The 18,151-nt window shown below is 41.7% G+C and overlaps 1 protein-coding gene across 1 annotated transcript in view; it reads right to left on the bottom strand.

The window, feature by feature from the left end:
- The window catches only part of ADCY4 (adenylate cyclase 4), a 34,406-nt gene extending 19,623 nt beyond the window's left edge, over positions 1-14,783 (bottom strand). The window contains exons 1-11 of the mRNA XM_063301491.1: positions 14,349-14,783; positions 10,861-11,058; positions 9,440-9,601; positions 8,625-8,774; positions 5,996-6,150; positions 5,721-5,832; positions 4,988-5,115; positions 3,449-3,607; positions 2,205-2,337; positions 1,178-1,360; positions 362-393 (exon numbers count right to left, since the gene is read on the bottom strand). Of these exons, the coding sequence (XP_063157561.1) occupies positions 362-393; positions 1,178-1,360; positions 2,205-2,337; positions 3,449-3,607; positions 4,988-5,115; positions 5,721-5,832; positions 5,996-6,150; positions 8,625-8,774; positions 9,440-9,601; positions 10,861-11,058; positions 14,349-14,513 (1,577 nt within the window). The 5' untranslated portion in view covers positions 14,514-14,783. The remainder of the gene's footprint in view (positions 1-361; positions 394-1,177; positions 1,361-2,204; positions 2,338-3,448; positions 3,608-4,987; positions 5,116-5,720; positions 5,833-5,995; positions 6,151-8,624; positions 8,775-9,439; positions 9,602-10,860; positions 11,059-14,348) is intronic.
- Between the last annotated feature and the right edge of the window lie 3,368 nt (positions 14,784-18,151).

The following is an 18,151-nucleotide window of genomic DNA, read 5'->3' as shown; positions in this document are numbered from 1 at the left end:
TGCAAGATACCTGTTATCAATTCCACAAAGCCTTTATAATTCCTACACACTTTCCATTGTGTCACTGTTGGATTTATATCTCTGAGCTTGCCAGCTTTTCCATCTCTAGAATCTACAAATTACTAGCATCATGATACCCACACAAATGAAGAGTGTGATTTCCTAATATTTCTTCAATTTCTTTTTTCAGCAATCTTTTGGTTCACTGATTCATTTTTCATTTCACTCTGTAAAGCAGTCTTCTCTAACTTGATGTCCTCCAGATGTTGCATTAGCTGGGAAAGGTTATTGGTGAATATCCAATGCATTTGAAGGGCACCAGGCTGGAAAAGTCTGGCTTAAAACCAATACTTTTTCTTACCGTTCCATAGTCAAAGACCCCAAAGAGATATCCTGCAAGAAGACAAAAAAGGGGACCACAATGCATCAGAGACATTTTTCACTTATGATAATGTAAGAACACAGTTGACAATTAGGTAGCATATGCCAGATTAATAATCTGGAAAATACTGCTTCATGTCTATTCAAGAAATGTTCAGTAAGGATTGGTTGTAATTGCCTTGTTTCTGAAGAACTAATTTAGGAGTTGGAACGTATTGCTTGGACCTATCTACTACTACAACATGTTTGGTTTAAAATCAACACAAATTTAGCACACATTCTAATTTACAGTAATAATTGCTTACCTGCGTTATTTGTAAACATCTGAATTAAGATTTTTTGACAAATGGGCAGAGAAAAAGACTTTTGAACAATATGGTCATGAATTGATTAATTGATTGATTGACTGAAGTACTTTGGTTTATAATAACAATTTCCCTTCCTTCCTTCCTTCCTTCCTTCCTTCCTTCCTTCCTTCCTTCCTTCCTTCCCCCTCTCTTATTCCTCACTTGTTTTTACAGATACGTGTTTATATGTGGTTAGTAAAGCACAAAAAAATATAAAATTCTCAATTTAGCCTTAATATTTTTGGATGTTACTCGTACAGTTGTTGTAAATTATGCAACCCACTAATTTCTTATTTAAATGTATCCAAGAGTATACTGAAATGTGAAATAGTCTGAAGTTCACAGACATCAGGTTTTCCTACATTTTGTTCCAATCCTACTATGCCTCAGAGAGTGGAACACCAATCAGGTTGGGTAGCCAAAAACAGTGTTCCTCCTGCTAAACATACCGAGTGGTTGTTCCGAACAAATCCTGGTGGGTCTGCTGGGAGATCATCCAGATGCTTGAGGTTGGCAAAGGGTTTGGCAGCTCCCCAAGATTCCAGGTAGCGAGTCATCCGGACAGATGCCCTCATCATGAAGCTCTCTCCTGGCACAGGTGAGAGAATGTCACTTGAGCTTTCTTCTTCAGCCTAAACATCATAGGAACCAGAAATGCAAGGAAGGCTCATGAATAGCAAATCCCACCCAGTTAGGGAAAGTGTATCTATTTACAGTCCTGCATGGATTTCTGTGTGCTATAGTCATGCTGCGCAAGGGCAAGCTATAACACTGAGATGGTGATAAAGTGCCCCAAGAACCTTGCCTGGTTTTGTTGCATAATGAAGTTTCTGGCCCTTATGACAGAATCTCCCAGGAAGGTGCCATACATAAGGTCAGATCATTTTTGTTTCACCTAGCCTAATATTTCTCCGGGACCTTACAATGCTGTTATCCCATCACCTATTGCCTAATTATTTTACTCAAGATTGGGCTGTGTGACTTGAAAAAAAATTCTTGAACTACAATTCCCAGCATCCCTCATCACTGACCAGGCTGATTGGGGTTTCTGGGATTTGTACTTAATAACGTCTAGTCTCTAGAGGCCAACTTGGAAATCGCAGGGTTTGGAATAGGTATTGCATCTCCGAGTTATGGATCGGCTCATAAAAAATTGAGGCTTATCTTAGATTCATCTTGACTGTGCTCAGAAGATGCAAATTATATTAGGAAAATATTCAAGCCTATTGGGAAAGAGAACTTCCTGTGTAAATAGGAACTTGCTTTCCACTGGATCTGATACTGGTCCCATCTGGCCATTATTATGCCACAGCAGATCTCTGACATTAAGGCTCTTCCCATTATGACTTCTTGAAAGGACCAAAAGATGACATGGGGATCTTCTCCATACAAAACATGCACCTTTCAACCAAGTTGTAAATGATCATCACACGGAATTAGTCTACTAGGCTGCAATGTCGTTTGGAAGCTCCTTACTCTGGGATCAACAACTAAGAAGGTCTGGATGCGGTTCTCCCTCAAGTAAGAGTCTCGCTGCACACAGCAAACTTCCTCCACCGTGTACATTCCACCCAGGTGTGACAAGGTGGCTTCTGTGATATGAACTCTCCTGAAAGAGAAAGGTTGTAGTAGTGAGACCACAAATTATTGCTCACTGTAGGTAAAGGTAAAGGTTTCCCTTGACGTAAAGTCCAGTCGTGTCCGACTCTAGGGGGCGGTGCTCATCTCCGTTTCAAAGCCTTGGAGCCGGCGTTGTCATAGACACTTCCGGGTCATGTGGCCAGTATGACTCACGGAACGCCGTTACCTTCCCGCCGAAGCGGTACCAATTAATCTACTCACATTTGCATGTTTTCGAACTGCTTGGTGTGCAGAAGCTGGGACGAGCAACGGGAGCTCACCCCGCCGCGCGGTTTCGAACCGCCGACCTTCCGATCGACAGCTCAGCGGTTTAACCCGCAGCGCCACCGCGTCCCTCTGATTGCTCACTGTACAGAATCCATTTTTCACTAAAGCTCAGATCCAAATCAAATTGTTGATTTGGGTCACTAGACTGCTGAAGTAGGTCCATCCAGTTCAGAAAGTCAATTTATTCAGTACGATAAAATAAAAATGTTTTTCTGTGCATGAGCAAAAAACATCAAATCATCACATCAGTGTGGAGGTGACCAATTCAAGGATTCAATCCAAATTGATGATCCACACTGGGAAGATGATTAAATCTGGAGATCTGGTTGGATTACCTCTGTCTGTTTGCCAAATAAAATCTCTGTGAGATTGAATTGAAATATATTGCACATATATTTTACATATTTGCACATTTGCTTGTGTAATTCTTCTTTTCTCCTCTTGGGAGCAGCACTGCCCATATTCTGAGAAATACCGATGAGATTTCTTAGTCATTTTGCAAGACCAGGGTTTCTCAACCAGGGATCTGTAGAACCTTGGGTTCCATGAGAGGTCAATGGGGCTTCCCTGGGAGATCATGATTTATTTTAAAAAAATATTTCAAATTCGGCAAGTTCACATTAAAGAGGTACACTTTGTTCTTTATTTTTAGTTTAAGAACACTATTAATGCATATATACAGGGCTACACAAGAAACAAACATAATAATTTTGTAACTTCTGGCCTATATTTGAGTCTGAATGTGCAGGGGTTAACATAAACACTGTCTGTAACACTTGGGGGCACCCAGCTCACCCTCTGATTCCTCTCACCCTGGCACGCCTCCTGCTTCCATGTGATTGGCTAATGTCACATCATCAGACCAGACATCATATTGCCACTTTTGGAGACCAATCACCCCACAGAGGACATTTCCCGAATGGACTCCAACTCTCATATTGATGTCCACTCCGGTGGCATCACGCAGTTTCCTGGGGGAAAAATGTTTCAGAGTTGTTCTGTTTCATTAAGAAGTCTAAATCAAGTTTCTAAAAAGGTTATATGCCCAAGCCTCACTAGATAACAGCACCCAGCCAACCGAAGCTGATCTCCAAAAGCTAAGCAGAGTTGGACTTCATAATTGGAAATCCTAGGGCTGAAGGCTAGAATAAGACATAGAAAATAAATCCACAGTAGGACAATGGCAAACTACTCCTGTACTATTGACATGAAAACATGGAATTGTCCATGACATCATCACCACTGATTCAAAGGACACTTATCTTGTATACATCTAGATCAGTGTTTTTCAAACTTGGCAGCTTTAAAATGTGTGGACTTCAACTCCCATGCTGACTGGGGAATTCCAGGAGTTGAAGTCCAACACCTTAACGTTGCCAAGTTTGAAACACACTGATCTAGACTGATAAGTAGTCAGGGAGGTAAATAGATATAGAGACAGAGAGATAATGTTCTACAGGTATTAGCAGCAAGAAGAACCCATGGACTGAAGATAGGCAATCTTCTGTATCCCTGTTTGGAAACAGGAAGTCTGAATTAAGATATAACAACACTGGCTGAATGTACCTTTGAGTCATTGTTGACTCCTGGAAACTGCCTGGACTAGTCCCTGCAGTTTTCTTGGCAAGATTTCGGAAATGGTTTGTCATTGCCTGCTTCCTAGGGCTGAGAGAGAGTGTCTGGCCCAAAATCACCCAGCTGGCTAATCTAGAGTCACAGTCTCCCAGTTTCTAGCCCAGTGGCTTAACCACTACACTAAATTGGCTCTCAATATGTATGTGTATATGTACTGTATGTATATGTGTATGTGTGTATATGCACATATGTACATATGAATATATGTATACACATACATACATATCAGCCCAAATGTTTAGGATTTCATTCCTGTTCAGGAAGTGTGCACAGCTTCTTCTGAGCCAACAGCCACAAGTAGCCTTCTGAGTGATGTTGAAGAGCCACATTCCAAAAAGTAATGGGTCGGGTGAGGTGGAAGGCTTAATTTGATTTTATTCCATTTGTGCTTAAATTAAATTAAATATAGTTAATATGGCTAACCCCCTGCCATGTATTGAATAATGTCTCCCTTTTGTCATAAAAAAATGGCAAGTTGTTTCTAACTTAATGTGTGATTTTGTTGTTGTGTTTACAACTTGACCTTCCTCTGATACTTGGGACAGCCCTTCCAATGTCACATCCTTGCAAAATATTTTTGTCTAATTAAAAATAACTATTCCCAGCTTAATTTCAAGTTGAGTCTCCCCAACATCAAAGTTCTTTTCCTAGACCAACAGAGCCAGACATTGTCCTTCCTAGAAGCAGCATTACCAATCATGAACTCTCATACTCACTTTATGGCCCGACACATGTCAAGGCCCATCTTGACACAGTTCTGGGCATGGTTTGGCAAAGATACAGGCAATCCAGACACGCAATAGTAGCAATCACCCAAGATCTTGATCCGCATGCATTCATTATCCTACGGGGGGACAGAAAAGTAATGCCACTCTAAAGCCACCATCTCAGTCACCTTGGCAAGAGGGGTATTCAATTTTGGTTTATAGACCACTCCGGAAGAGACTCAGGGCAGCAAACAAGCTTTCAGAATGAAAATAGAATCTAAGAAGATAAAACACATTAAAATTAATCATTGTACAGACCACCAAGAATGACAAGCCTCCAGATTTAAAGATTTTCTAAAATTTGAGAGAATGGAGGCCCAACAGAGCTTTAGAAGAAGTGCATTTCTGTCATGGGCTTCAGACAGTGAGGGCCTCTACAGAACAGCTGCTCTTGAAGTTCTTAATGATTGTACAGGCTCATAACAGGAGAGATGATTCTGTAGTTAAGCCCAAACTGCTTAAAAGTCAATATCTGAAATTGTGCTGAGGAAGCCACTGGCATCCAGTTCAGAACTTGCTTTGCAGGCATCATAGGATATTAGAATCAGATGGTACATTTTGGACCAACAGCAACTTACAGACACTTTTCAAAGATAGTCAAGACAGGTTGTAACCAAGACACGCATGACCTTTGTGAGTTACCCGATTATTTGGAGGGAGTAAAAGAGGGACTTTTACTCACCTTGGCAATCTGATCAAACTTGCCAAAGAGTTCATTGAGCATCAGGACCAGCTCTTTGGGAGAGCATTCACTGGCCAAAAGTGTGAAGCCAACAATATCTGCATAGAGGATGCTGTGGGAGCAAAACGGTGAAGGAAAGAGAGGAAGAGATGTTTCAAAGCATTGTATACAGGGAGGACTAGGAAGTCCTCCAAATTCACCACTCTTCACTGCCCCCAACCACAAAGTCCCATCAAGCAATCCTCCATGTGGCAGATGGCCTTCAAATCAAGTACCTGACATTCTGGTGCCTCTTGACATAAAGATTGTGGAAGTTGTTGGTACTTTCATGCTGGCGCTGTGGCTGGCCTCCATCCCGTAGCCGCTCGATGATCTCAGCCTTCATCTCCAAGGCAATGTAAGCAGGAAGGATGGAGAGGAGCAAATGCTCCTAGGAGTAAAAAGAAGATTGGGGAGAAAAAAAACATCAACGGAATGAGTTGTGTAACCTTCTCACAAATGTAGAACCTAAACTCAGGTGGACCCCAGCTTTAATCCACTGGCTGCTGAGCTGTTTTCAAACTACAGTTCATTCAGATCTTGAACATCTCTCAGTCACTGTTTGACAGAACCCTTCTTTGGATGGAGAAAAGTTATGTGAGTATCCATCTGTCTTCAAAGGGCAACCACACAAAATGCAATGCATATCTGTGTTTAAATTAAAGTCTGGAGGAATAGACATAGGTTAGAGGGGCCCTATCTACTTCATAGGAACAATAGAAAGCTGCCTTATATAAAGCCCAGTCATTAAATCATCAACATCAGCATCAGCATTATCTCTACAGCCAACACCTGGTCTTCCTGATTATAATTAAAGGGTTCATTTAATTAGGAATATCACCCATTGTCTTCTATCAAATCATATCATTGGTCCATGTAGTTCAGTACTATTACTAATATAACTGGAAGGATTAGAAAGTGGGTGTTCCTAGTTCTACCTCTCAGCTCTAGAAATTAAATCTGTGATTTTCTGTATGTAAATTATACTAGAGACTTCTGGAGGAAGAATGGAGGACTGAAGAGAGCTCCACAAAACGTGGAGCTGACAATTGCAGTGAAGATTGAAGAGCCAGCAAGTAGACCGGCTCTTCGAACATCTTTGGACAAAGGAGAGGATGAGAGATGACCCACAAGCGCTCAGCAGTTGCTCCTTGTGAGGAGACCGCAAGATAGCAGTCTCCAGTGGGTTTTGAGCACTGGGAGACAAAGGAATAGTTATCTTGCTCAAACTGTGGTCAGTGCCTTTGAAAGGCCACTAAGTTTGCATGCTTCCTTTTATAATCACTTTCAGAAATTGCTTGTTAACTACTTTTCAGCTATTAGAAACCTTTGGCTCAACAAGTTTGAAAGCACCAGGTGAGTTTGCCTTCTGTTCTTAATGAAATAAAGTTTTAACTACAAGCTTGAGAACTTTTTTTTTTTAATAAACAGCAAAAAGTTTATTAAAACTTTGATTTTAGAAAGCTACAAATGGACTAGGGGCCCAGATAAATTTGGAATATGGTTTTAGAATTAATTATAAAGAATCCTTCCCAAGGGAAAATGCTTTTGTTTTGGATTTAAAAAAAAAAAAAAACATAATAAGATTTTAAAAATCAGACACTAGAGGGAACTAAAGATTTCAGTTAAAGGAGAACAAGGCATAAATTTGACTAACAGTTACAGAATGGCACAAAATATTCTAACACTAGAAATATTATAGGAGTCTTTTGAAAAATGGAGTCAGAAGTTAATATTAACAATGTCGACAGTGATATCTGCCTCTATGGATAGACTGTGTCTAAAAGATGTTATAGAAGAAGAACAAGTTTTACCTGAGAAGACATAGACTGAGGTGAAAGTAGATTTACAAATGACAGGCTACAAGAATGACATGGAAAAAGATGTTACACTGGACAAACAAAATAAACCATCTGATATTTTAATAATTAAAAGGGACATGCAAACAATAATCCAAGAAAGTGACCTGGATAATTTTTCTATACTGTACTTACAAAATAGACTTGTTAAAGCTTTGGAGAATCTTGTGAGAAGGGACAAAGAAGAAATGCACAGAAATCAAGCTCTACAACATTATTGAATGGACGAAAGATTAAGATTGTTAGAAGTAAGAGGAAGGATATGAAGTTGGTTTATTTGATTGAGGTTAACATAGATATGTTGTTATTTCTGGTAACACCTAAGGAACTTTTGCTGACACCAGGACTGAAATGATGATGCTTTATGAATTTGTTTATAGATAAGAGATGGGACATGGGAAGAAGAGATCATTTGTTGTAATTTAAGCATAGGTGAAAAGTTATTAAAATTGTTTATACGTGTTGTGATAAAGGTTGAATGTCACTTCTTTATATATGTTTATTTCTTTTTCTTTACTATATTTATATTTCTTTACTATAGTATATTTCTTTTATAAATATACAATAAAAGAAAGTATATTTACTATACTTTTTTCTTTCTGTTCTTTACAACTTTCCTTTTTTTCCCTTTGCACCTTTTACTCTTTCTTTCATTTTTTCTACGTTTCTTTTAGTTTGTATTAGTTTTTACTATTGTAATTATAATCTTTAATAAAATTACTTGAAAAAAATAAATCTATAGTAGAAAAGGTAGTCTCCCTTGAGCTGAACTCAGTTTCTGGCAACTATGTAGACACATCCAAGCTGTTTTCTTGGCAGCGACATGGAAATGATTTGCCATCAGTTTCATCCAGAATGTTCTTTCAACTTCCCAGCCAATCTATACCCTGGGATTTTAAACTTCCATTCAAGTAGTAAGTCTAACCTGCTTAGCTTTTTCAAAATCAAACAAGGGTGACTAGAGCTGAGTAACTGTGTATCTCTCCATATTGTCTTCCACACTCACCTGGTGTCGCTTCTCTGACTCTAGCTTAACTCGAGATTGGATGAGGTTGAAGGTCTCATGGAAGGTCTCCCCCAGGGCCACCTCCATCAGATGCTTGTGATAGGCACCCACCAAGTTACCACAGACAAAGATGATTAGATTAGCCAGTTGCTGGAAGCAGACACAAAGACAAAATGAGTCATGATTGTGATGGGATGGTGGCAGTTCAGGTAGGAAAAAGTCCAGGAACTATTCCTCTTTTCTGCTGCTCCAAACTCCAAGTTAAATGGGATGGGCTTTAATTGCAGGGAGACACACTTGGATGAATGTTATAAGAAACGTATCGATGAAGCAGCAATTTGCCAAATGGATCCAACAGCTTGGGGCAAATTAAGGTTCTTCCTCACTGAATAAATGACTCGGAAACCTGATCAGCCATCTCTTGTGGGGCTCTAGGGTTGGATTCTTGCACTTGGACAAGGGCCTTGCACTGGACAAGAACCTTGGCTAAGGTTCAGACAGATAGGATGTTTCTGCACTGTGACATCATTGCACCAAAAATTAGGGCAAATTTCAGTTAGATGCCTCTGAGTTTCCATTCACTTGAAGCACAAACTTTATGATGAGACCTGGCCTTGGTAAGACAGAGCTTACAAGGAGGCAATGTGATGAAGCTAATGTAAGATGGTATCTCCTGGAGAGAACCCAAGGAATCTGAATGAAGGAATCAGACAATACTGGGATAGATAGAGGAAGAATTTGTTTGAAAGCGTTTATCATAGATATCCCATTAGTCCAGATGAGTTGGGCAGAAAGGATTGGATAGAAAGGCTTACCTGCACGGCCAGTTGTAAATGTGAACTGTGGCCCATTGAGAGGTAGACACTCAGAACTATGATGTGCGAGAGAGAGGTGACTACACCCGCAGCCACTGCATCTTTCATGCCAACAGGCAACATGGTGTAGACAATGAAGATTATGAAGAGGAAGAAGGAGACCTTGGAGAAAAACACTCCATGTCAGTAAGCTTTCCATAAAGAGCCATATCATGAAAATGTATGGATAGAACAAATTCAAACTGAAGCCATTCCTCAAAGATTCCACTTTGGAACAGAACAAAGGAAGCATCCAGCTCCCAATACATGCATTATATTGAACCTGGTTCTTCCATGTTCAGCACCAATTTCTCAAAAAACTTGGCAGCTCTTCAGAAAGTTCCTTCCTCCCTTCTGAAAATCTGGATGTCTCCCCTCTCCTTTTCCCTCTCACACACAGAGTTACTTCCCCAAAAACACCCCTCTATAAACCTCTATCTGTGGGGGTGAACACTTCTCCATGCTTAAAAATAATGAAAACGAGAGATCAGGGAAAGATGTTGACTAGAACAGTGAAACAGAGGCATTTTGCCTTTTTACATATAAGACATTCTGTTCATTAAAAAAAAAAAAATGGAATAGTAGTTGCATTCTAGAGCAGCAAACCCAAAACCAAGTAGCACCAACATCTGGCATTTTGCATGTGTGTGTGTGTGTGTTTGAGCCAGCCCTTTAATTTATTTATTTCATTAAACTTCTTTTTAAGAAAACACAACACAAATAGAAAACCGATTAAAAGAATAAAGTACCAAGGAGTAAACAAGGGATCTAAAAATGTCAAAGAAGTTATGGTTTTCCTCCACTATATCAATAGTTAATTATGAGTGATTGAATATATCACATTAAATGACCAGACATTGCTATTAAGCTCTGAAGCTAAGATAAATCTCAAGAAACCTAGTCAGCACAGTATAAATCACCAAATAAAATAATTATCCATAATAGACTAAGTCAGAACTGAGAATCTGTTCTCCTTTTATCCCATCAAATAGAAATACAGACTCTATTTGTAGAAAAATTCAATTTTTTGACAAAATACTGAACATCTGGTATTTGGTAAGCACTGCCAGGTCCTTGGAGGACCACTGGAATTGTGAGCCTCTACATAGTGAGGCAAGGTGGGGATGGCACCAGAGATAAGACATGCATCATGATGTTGCATGATGCCCCTTTCATATTTCTGTTCATTGTGATGCAGATACAAAAGAGGAGAACTTGTGTCATGATATCACAACATACATTTCACAGGTGCCTATGCCTGGGATCATTCAGCATATTGGCTTTGATGCTAAAACGGTTGTGACAAGCTTTCTTCTGTAAATCCCCATTTCCTATTTTTATGTTCAGGCATGACAGCAGGTGACCCAACCTTGGTACCTCACCTGGTCCCAAGCACAAACCACTCCACCAAGAAAGACAAATATGTAACCCATTGTGATCAGGCAGGTCCAAATCACAGCTGAGAAGAGGCGGGTGCATCGCTGGAAGATGCTTTCCGTGCACACAAAGACCAAGATGAGGCTGAAGACAAGCAGAGCAATGAATATTGCAATCAGGAAGCCCAAGTTGGAAGAGATATCCTGGGGAAGAGAGAAAAAAGGGCCTTTGTTAATCGGGTTGCAACACCTGTCCTAATGTGCCACTGGAAGGTCCAACTATGCTCAGTGAGAAGCATAGGCTTGGCAAACAGAAGGTCAGAGGTTGGTATCTACAGCCAAAGGGCTGAACATAAAAGGGCAGGGAAGATCCTCAGCAGGAACCGCAAAAACCTCATGTGGATTACAGCAACCCAGGAATCAGAGCTCCAATGGAGGAAGTTTTTTAGTTCAACAAAATGCTATTTCACAGACCAATGAAATTAGGATTGTGGCTCTTTAAATGTCCAGATGGCATCCCAGCAACCAATAATTGGCACCTCTCTTCAGGCCTCCAATCAGAACCATAAATCCCCCAGGGGACTTACCCCAGCAATGTGAAGTTTTACAAAAGCTCGGGGGCCAAATCTCTCCAATAGTGGTGCCAAATGGTGGTAGATCTTCTCAAAATAGATGTTTTTAGGACAAAGAAATTCAATTTGATTAAATGTAAATGAAATTAAAAGACAATTTAATGAGTTCTATCAGGAGGGGCTGGTTCGAGTTGTGATGAATGCTTCTTGAGGGAGGGGGTTACGGCATTCACCTTGAAGGAGGCAGTGCACCTTCTTCCCCAAGATGTCATCCTTTCACCCAGCTCTTCTAGGAGACTATCACTTTGTCTCCAATCTCCCCTTTTGGAGGACAGTTATTGAGAAGGTGATAGGGGAACACAATAAGGACCCTGGAAGAAGCAATTTTCTAAATCCGGTTCAGTCTGGATTCAGGCCCAAAGATGGGAATTAAGTTACATAGGCACTCTTGTAGATAAATTATGAGACTTGTGTAGGGAAAGGTGTCCCTTTCAGTCTTGTAGGACCTCTAAATGGCCATCAGTGCCATCAGTCCTGATATCCCGCTGCACCTTCTGCAGAGAATGAAGCTTGGAGGCACTTGGAGGCAACAGTTCTCCTCCTTCCTTAGTGAGCGTTTATGGTCAAGGGGGAGGAGATGTTGAGTTCTTAGGCACACCAACATAGGGTTCCATGAGACTCAGCCCTTTCTCCCTTATTGTTGAATATCGACCTGCAGCTGCTGGGGGAGATCATCCACTGGCCACCAGGATCAGTATGCTGATGACACCCAGTTGCATATCTCCACCCCTGGCCAATCAAGAACTGTTATTAAAGTCCTGACTTGGTATCTACAAGCTTTAAGTGTCTGGATGGGAAGGCAAAGGCTAAGTCTTAATTCCCAAAAGACAAAATTATTGTTGATTCAGAACCTGATGCCATCAACATTCTAACTTTGTAGATAGAATTATGCTCCCCTGCAGAGAACAAGCCCACTGTTTGGGGACTTTGTGGCCAAAGAGACTTTGCACAGCTTTGGATGGTGTGCCAGTTGCAGCCATTCTTAGAACAGGAAGTTTTAGTTATGCAGTTATCACCTGGTACTTCACAACTAGACTACTGTAATTCACTCTGCATGGGCTGCCCTTGAAGACCATTCAGAACCCGCAGCTGGTTCCAAGTATAACTGCCCATGTGGTTATGGACCAAGACTGATTTAACTATATAACAACATTACAGGGAAAGCTACCTTGGTTTTCAATTGATTTCCAGGTGCAGTTCAGGATTGCTTGAAACCTAGTTATCTATGAGATTGCCTGCTCTGAGTGAAATTTGCCCATCCAGTAAAAGCCAATAAAGAGGAATTGTTATAGATGCCTCCCCCTTGGAAAGCTTAATTTCAGTTTAATTACTATATTAAATTTAAATCTAACGTTAATATGCTGTTTATATGCTGGCCTGAGGCAGCATATAAACAGAAGCCCAAGAAAGAAATAAAACTTCCATGTATTTAAAAAAATGTATTAAAGCTTACAGCTCAATGGCAGATTTTAGAGATGACCAGGGATTAACTGCAACAATTCTAAGATCACATTCAGCACTACAGCCTCAGACAGTATTTCACTAATTTAGATAATTCTTTTAAAATCCTTTTCCAGTGAGAGAGTGGAAAAGCCCTTTCTTTTGACAGTGCTGGAACTCCCAAGAAACATTATCCTTAGATGGATGATGACTCCATTCCACTGAAGTGCTTGCAGGAGAAGAGTCATGTTCGTCTACAGTAGCAAAAAACATCAGAAGGAGTCTGGTGGCACCTTTTCTGATTAACAACGTTGGAAAACGTACTACCAGACTCCACCTGATTTCTTTTCCATTCCACTGGGTGCCTGACTCCTTGCCATTTATAACTTTATAAACTTCCCCCACTGCTGTCTTCAGGTTTATCAAGAGCTGTTAGAAGAGCTAACAGTTCTGGGCTGCATTAGAAGCATTGTATCAAAGATATGTGAGGTCATCGTTCCTCTCTGCTTGGCACCAGTGAGGCCACATTTGGAGGACTATCTATGATTGTGGGCAGTACATTTCCGTAGGGTTTAGATGAGAGCAACAAAGAGCTTACAGGGACTTCAGGACAACGTCTGATAGGACAAGGTGAAGAAACTGGAGGCGTTCAGTCTGGGGAAAAGAAGACTGAGAGGAGATATGCTAGCCATGTTCAGGTACATAAAGCAAAACTAAGGGAAGATAGAAACTAGAAACAAGGACCAGAAATATAAAGGTATAACTCACAGCCACCTAAAGTTCATTCAGGTATAAGGAAAAACCTTCCGAAGTTCTGTACAATGGCGGAACAGTCTACTCATGGAGACTAGGTTCTCCACCTATGAAGGTTTTTAAGAAGAAGCTGAACAACCACGTCTCACTGATGAGTTAATTGGTTCTCCTGCATATTGCAGAGCTGGACTAGATAATCCTTGAGTTCCCTCCAACTGTACAATTCCATCCTTCTGGATCAGCCTCTGCATTTGTTTTAAAGACCCCAATATTTGCATTTTCCTTGATGGGCAGATTTTTCTTGGTCATCCCAACTGCTGATCTCTGTTTTTTTCCCCATTTGTTTGCTGCTATCTTTTGGTTGAGGAAGAAGGTGGGGAAGCTGGGGAAACTGGCTTGGACCTGTTTATTCACCCAGCCCACAGCTGGCTGGACAAACTGGAAGCAGTTTTCCAGACAGGGAAACATTTTTGCCATCACTTGCTGCCTGCTCATTTTAGTGGAGATTCCCAGGGATCGAAGCTAAGACTTCCTAAATGCAGATTGTATGGGTGATTGGACCTCAAGAAAGGTCTTCTCCTGGTTTGCTCTGCTTCTAAAACACCAGATCTTTCAGATGTTCTTTCCAAAGACACCACACCTTCCCCTGCTCCCTATATGCAAACTTACCCTACTACTGCCAAAAGTTGTAGCAATGAGAGCCACACAGATGCTCAATACGATGACCAGGAGGAGGAGAATCAGAGGGTATTGTTGGCTTAAGCAGTAATAGGTTTGGTAGAAGAGGTCTTCTCGGGGGGTGTCACTGGCTGCCCGCGGACGCTGGCAGGGCATGGCTCACTCGCTCCTGTGAAGTCCCACTTTGGAAGAGGTGTCACTCACTCCTCATCTGCGGGAGGTCAGCATGGTGAACAAGCATCCTCTTCTTGATCCATCAGATATGAAAAACTCCTACATCCATTCCAGGCCATGGCATCCAGTAACTGGGAAACAGATGTATACTCTTCAAGGAAGGAGGAAAAACTCAACTGAACAGAAGAGGGGGAAAAAAGTTCAGCCAGATGATAAGAAGTAGTCATAACACGGAGCAGTGACAAAAACCCACGCCAAAAAACACATTGGTAGCTTCAGTGCTGAAAACGTGAAACAGAAAGAACTAGGTAAGAAAACAGCAGAAGGAGAGACTGTGATTAGAGATTAATTTAGTCTGCCTTTGAAGTTCTTTCCTTTATCTAACCCCTTATAGATTTTCTGTGTGAAACAGAAAAAAAATGAACTTAGGATTTATGGTTTTGATGATTAGACAGGATTGGTTATAGAAAGAAGAGAGTTATGTTATAACCATTGAGTAAGGAAAAAAAAATAAAAGGGCAAAGCAGGGCAGATAGGTGAAATTAAAAATAATCTGAAAGTAGGAATCCTATGTATTTTTTTCCTTTCCCACTTCCCAAATTATGGACGATCCTATTTCTCTCCTACTTCTTCTGATAAATTTCCCCCCTTTTTAAAGCTCTTCACAGCATGGTGAGGTAGATTGTCTATGGAACTTTGTATCTGAAGGAGGACTTGAATTCAGATCTCCCCACACTTAGTTGGACCAACCAGCCTTGAAATACCCTGGCACTCCTTTGTCCCTCTCATTCTCTCGGAGATCAAAGCCCTTTGCTAAGTCAAGACAAATGCAGGCAGACGGGGTGGTCTCCAGGAGACCCTATGCTTCATCCTAGCATAAATCACCAGGCTTTCCTTTTGACTGCCTGGTGTTCTGGTAAGCAAATACTTTTTTCATCACCAGGATGAAACCGGCAAAGGTTTCTCCCTGTCCAGATCCTCCCTTCCTTGCCACAAATCCCCCCATGCCCAGGATTGGTTTTCCCAGCCGAAACTTGTTTCCCTGCACCTCACCTGTTTGCACGGTGTGCTCACATCTGCCGGCCCAGAATCCTTCTTTTACTCAGCACCCTGTTCTCTCTTTCTGCCCTTGCAGGAAGTCTGCCTTCCCCAAAGCCCAACCCAGTCCCTGAATTTGAGACTAAAAAGTGCCTGCCGGCTTTAACCTTTTCCTCTCCAACCACAGCTGGGGTGGGAGAGAAGGAGATGCTCCAACAAAAACCTTTCAGCAAATGTTCTAGCATTTTCCACAAAAGGAAGGGAGGGAGGGGAAGGGGAAGAGGAAGGAGAAGGGGAAAGGGAAAGGGAGAGGGAGAGGGAAGGGGGAGGGGGAGGAGGGAGGGAGGACAGGTAAGGAAGGAAGGTACCTACCATTGCCAGAAACACCCAGAGTGAGGGTGTGTGGGTGTGAAGTAGACAGAAAGATTTAAAAGACTGCTTTGCTAGATTTAATTGCATTGCTAAATAACCACTTATTTTAATTATGTTTTTATCACAGCCCTCCCACCTTCAGAGCTGTAGCCTCCAATAGCCCTGCTAAGTAAGAGAAAGAGAAAAATTGGTGAAAATCCTAATCAAGGCCTCTTCCCGCGTCATCCACAATCTGATCTCTAACACCCCAATGGTGGACAAATAACCCCTGATTTATTTCCTCTTTCTCATACTTTCTTACTTCTACAGTGCTAGTACAAAGACTGTCCCCAACAGTCCTTTACACAGTGTTTTTCATCTTTAAGGTTTGAAAGCCCAGGGTTTCTCTCCCCCTCCCACCCAAGAAGACATCTCTTTCCACTTCATAAGTGTCTTTGACTACTTTTAAAATGGAGAATGAAGAACACTTGCTTGGAGGTAGAAGAAGCCAAACAAAGGGCCCAAAGGAATATTTTGCAGTTTTTCACACTGGAAATGGCTGTGCATGCATTTTGCAGGAAGGTACAGAATAAGCCCATAAAGGGCCTTTTTCCATAGACATGCCCTGGCAGTTCCTTTATTTTTCTCTGTCTGCATACTATTGCCTTCATCTCATCCCCAGCCCAGAAGCTGAAGCCAATTTAGTGGCCTGCTAGAGCCACTGAAATGGAGCAGAGCTTATAACACAACTGAGAAGCTCGCACAGAAAAAGAAAATTATCTTAGATAGCTTCAATGAGCATGCCAGAGAAATACAGGTTATGGATCTTACACATTCAGCCCTCCCAAGCAGAAAGAATAACACGCTTAGATAGATTAGGTTAGGATAAGTAAAAAAGAGTTTTATTGACTTTATTGTTGCTTCTGTTACATCCATCTTGGTGGAAAAGATGAAGTTCCTTTGTTCTTCTTTTCTTTCTAAATACTTAGTTTGTCCTAAACCCTCAGCCCTACAGCTGCCAAGAGCTGTGTGGAAGAAAGGGGGCAGAATCCTTCATCAAGGCCCGAGCACATGGCCCTGATGAATGGAGAGCAGAGCAGCAAGGGTGGAAGAAGGGGAAAGAGAGAAAGAGGAAGTGGGAGTGGCAACAAACAGCTTCCTCAGAGTTGCATTGTGAGACAACTTAATTTACATGCTAATTCACATGCTAATGAGGCATGCTGGATTTGCCAGGACTTCCAACAGGAGCAAGACCGACCAAGTCATCCTTGGCTGTACCAGAGTTCAAGCAGTGCCTTTCCTCTTCTCCCAACACTATCCAAAGTGAGTCAAAGTTACTCACTTGGAGAGACATCAGCAACCGGAACGGATGCAAGAGAGGCCCGAGAGGGATGCCCTAATCAGGAGGGTCAAGTAGGCAACGTAGCACCAGCTTCCTAGCAAAATTGGTGATGCTCACGGCTTGGCTCCTGACACCCCCTCCTGGCTCTCAGTTTGGCATTCCAAAATCCAAGAGTAGGTGCAATTATTTCTTAGTCGGTTGGACGTACAGTATATCCCACTGTTTGTCCAGGAGCTCATACATAGCGCTCTCTCCTCCTATTTTTCCCCCAGGACAACAACCTTGTGAGGTAAGTGTCAGCCCTGCAGAGTTGGCCAGGTCAGGAGTCAGACTCCACAAGAAATGCTGGAACTTATTGATATAGACTGTAAGGACAGAATCTCAGCCTTAGAGCAAAGGAAACTGTTTTAATCTTGGTGTATCTTCTCCTTCTCCTTCTCCTTCTCCTTCTCCTTCTCCTTCTCCTTCTCCCTCTCCCTTTCCTTCTCCCTCTCCCTCTCCTTCTCCTTCCCTGCAGAGAGCAGAATCCCATTGACTAATAGAAACAATTGCCTAACCATAAAAGCAGTTCATTGGTGGAACCAAAGTTCCAAAGTGGTGGTGGGCTCCTCTTCACTGGATATGTTCAGGTGGAGGATGGATGACCATCTGGCTGGAATGTTTTAATGTGGATTCCTACACTGAGCAGGTCCAGAGAAGGACAGTGAGGATGATCAGGGAGCCTAGAAACAAAACCTGAAAAGGTGAGACTGAAGAAGCTGGTATGTTGAGTCTTGAGAAGAATGAGGGGAGATGTCCCAGCACTCTTCACATCTCTGACAGGTGGTCCCCAAAAGAAGACAAAGACCAATTTTCCATCATTCCAGAGAGCAAGAGGCAGAATAATGGA

Source organism: Candoia aspera, chromosome 4 (assembly GCF_035149785.1).
Source record: "Candoia aspera isolate rCanAsp1 chromosome 4, rCanAsp1.hap2, whole genome shotgun sequence".
In the NCBI taxonomy this organism is placed as follows: Eukaryota; Metazoa; Chordata; class Lepidosauria; order Squamata; family Boidae; genus Candoia; species Candoia aspera.
The sequence above is the reverse complement of the archived record's forward strand: the minus strand, read 5'-3'. Positions and strand labels throughout refer to the sequence as shown.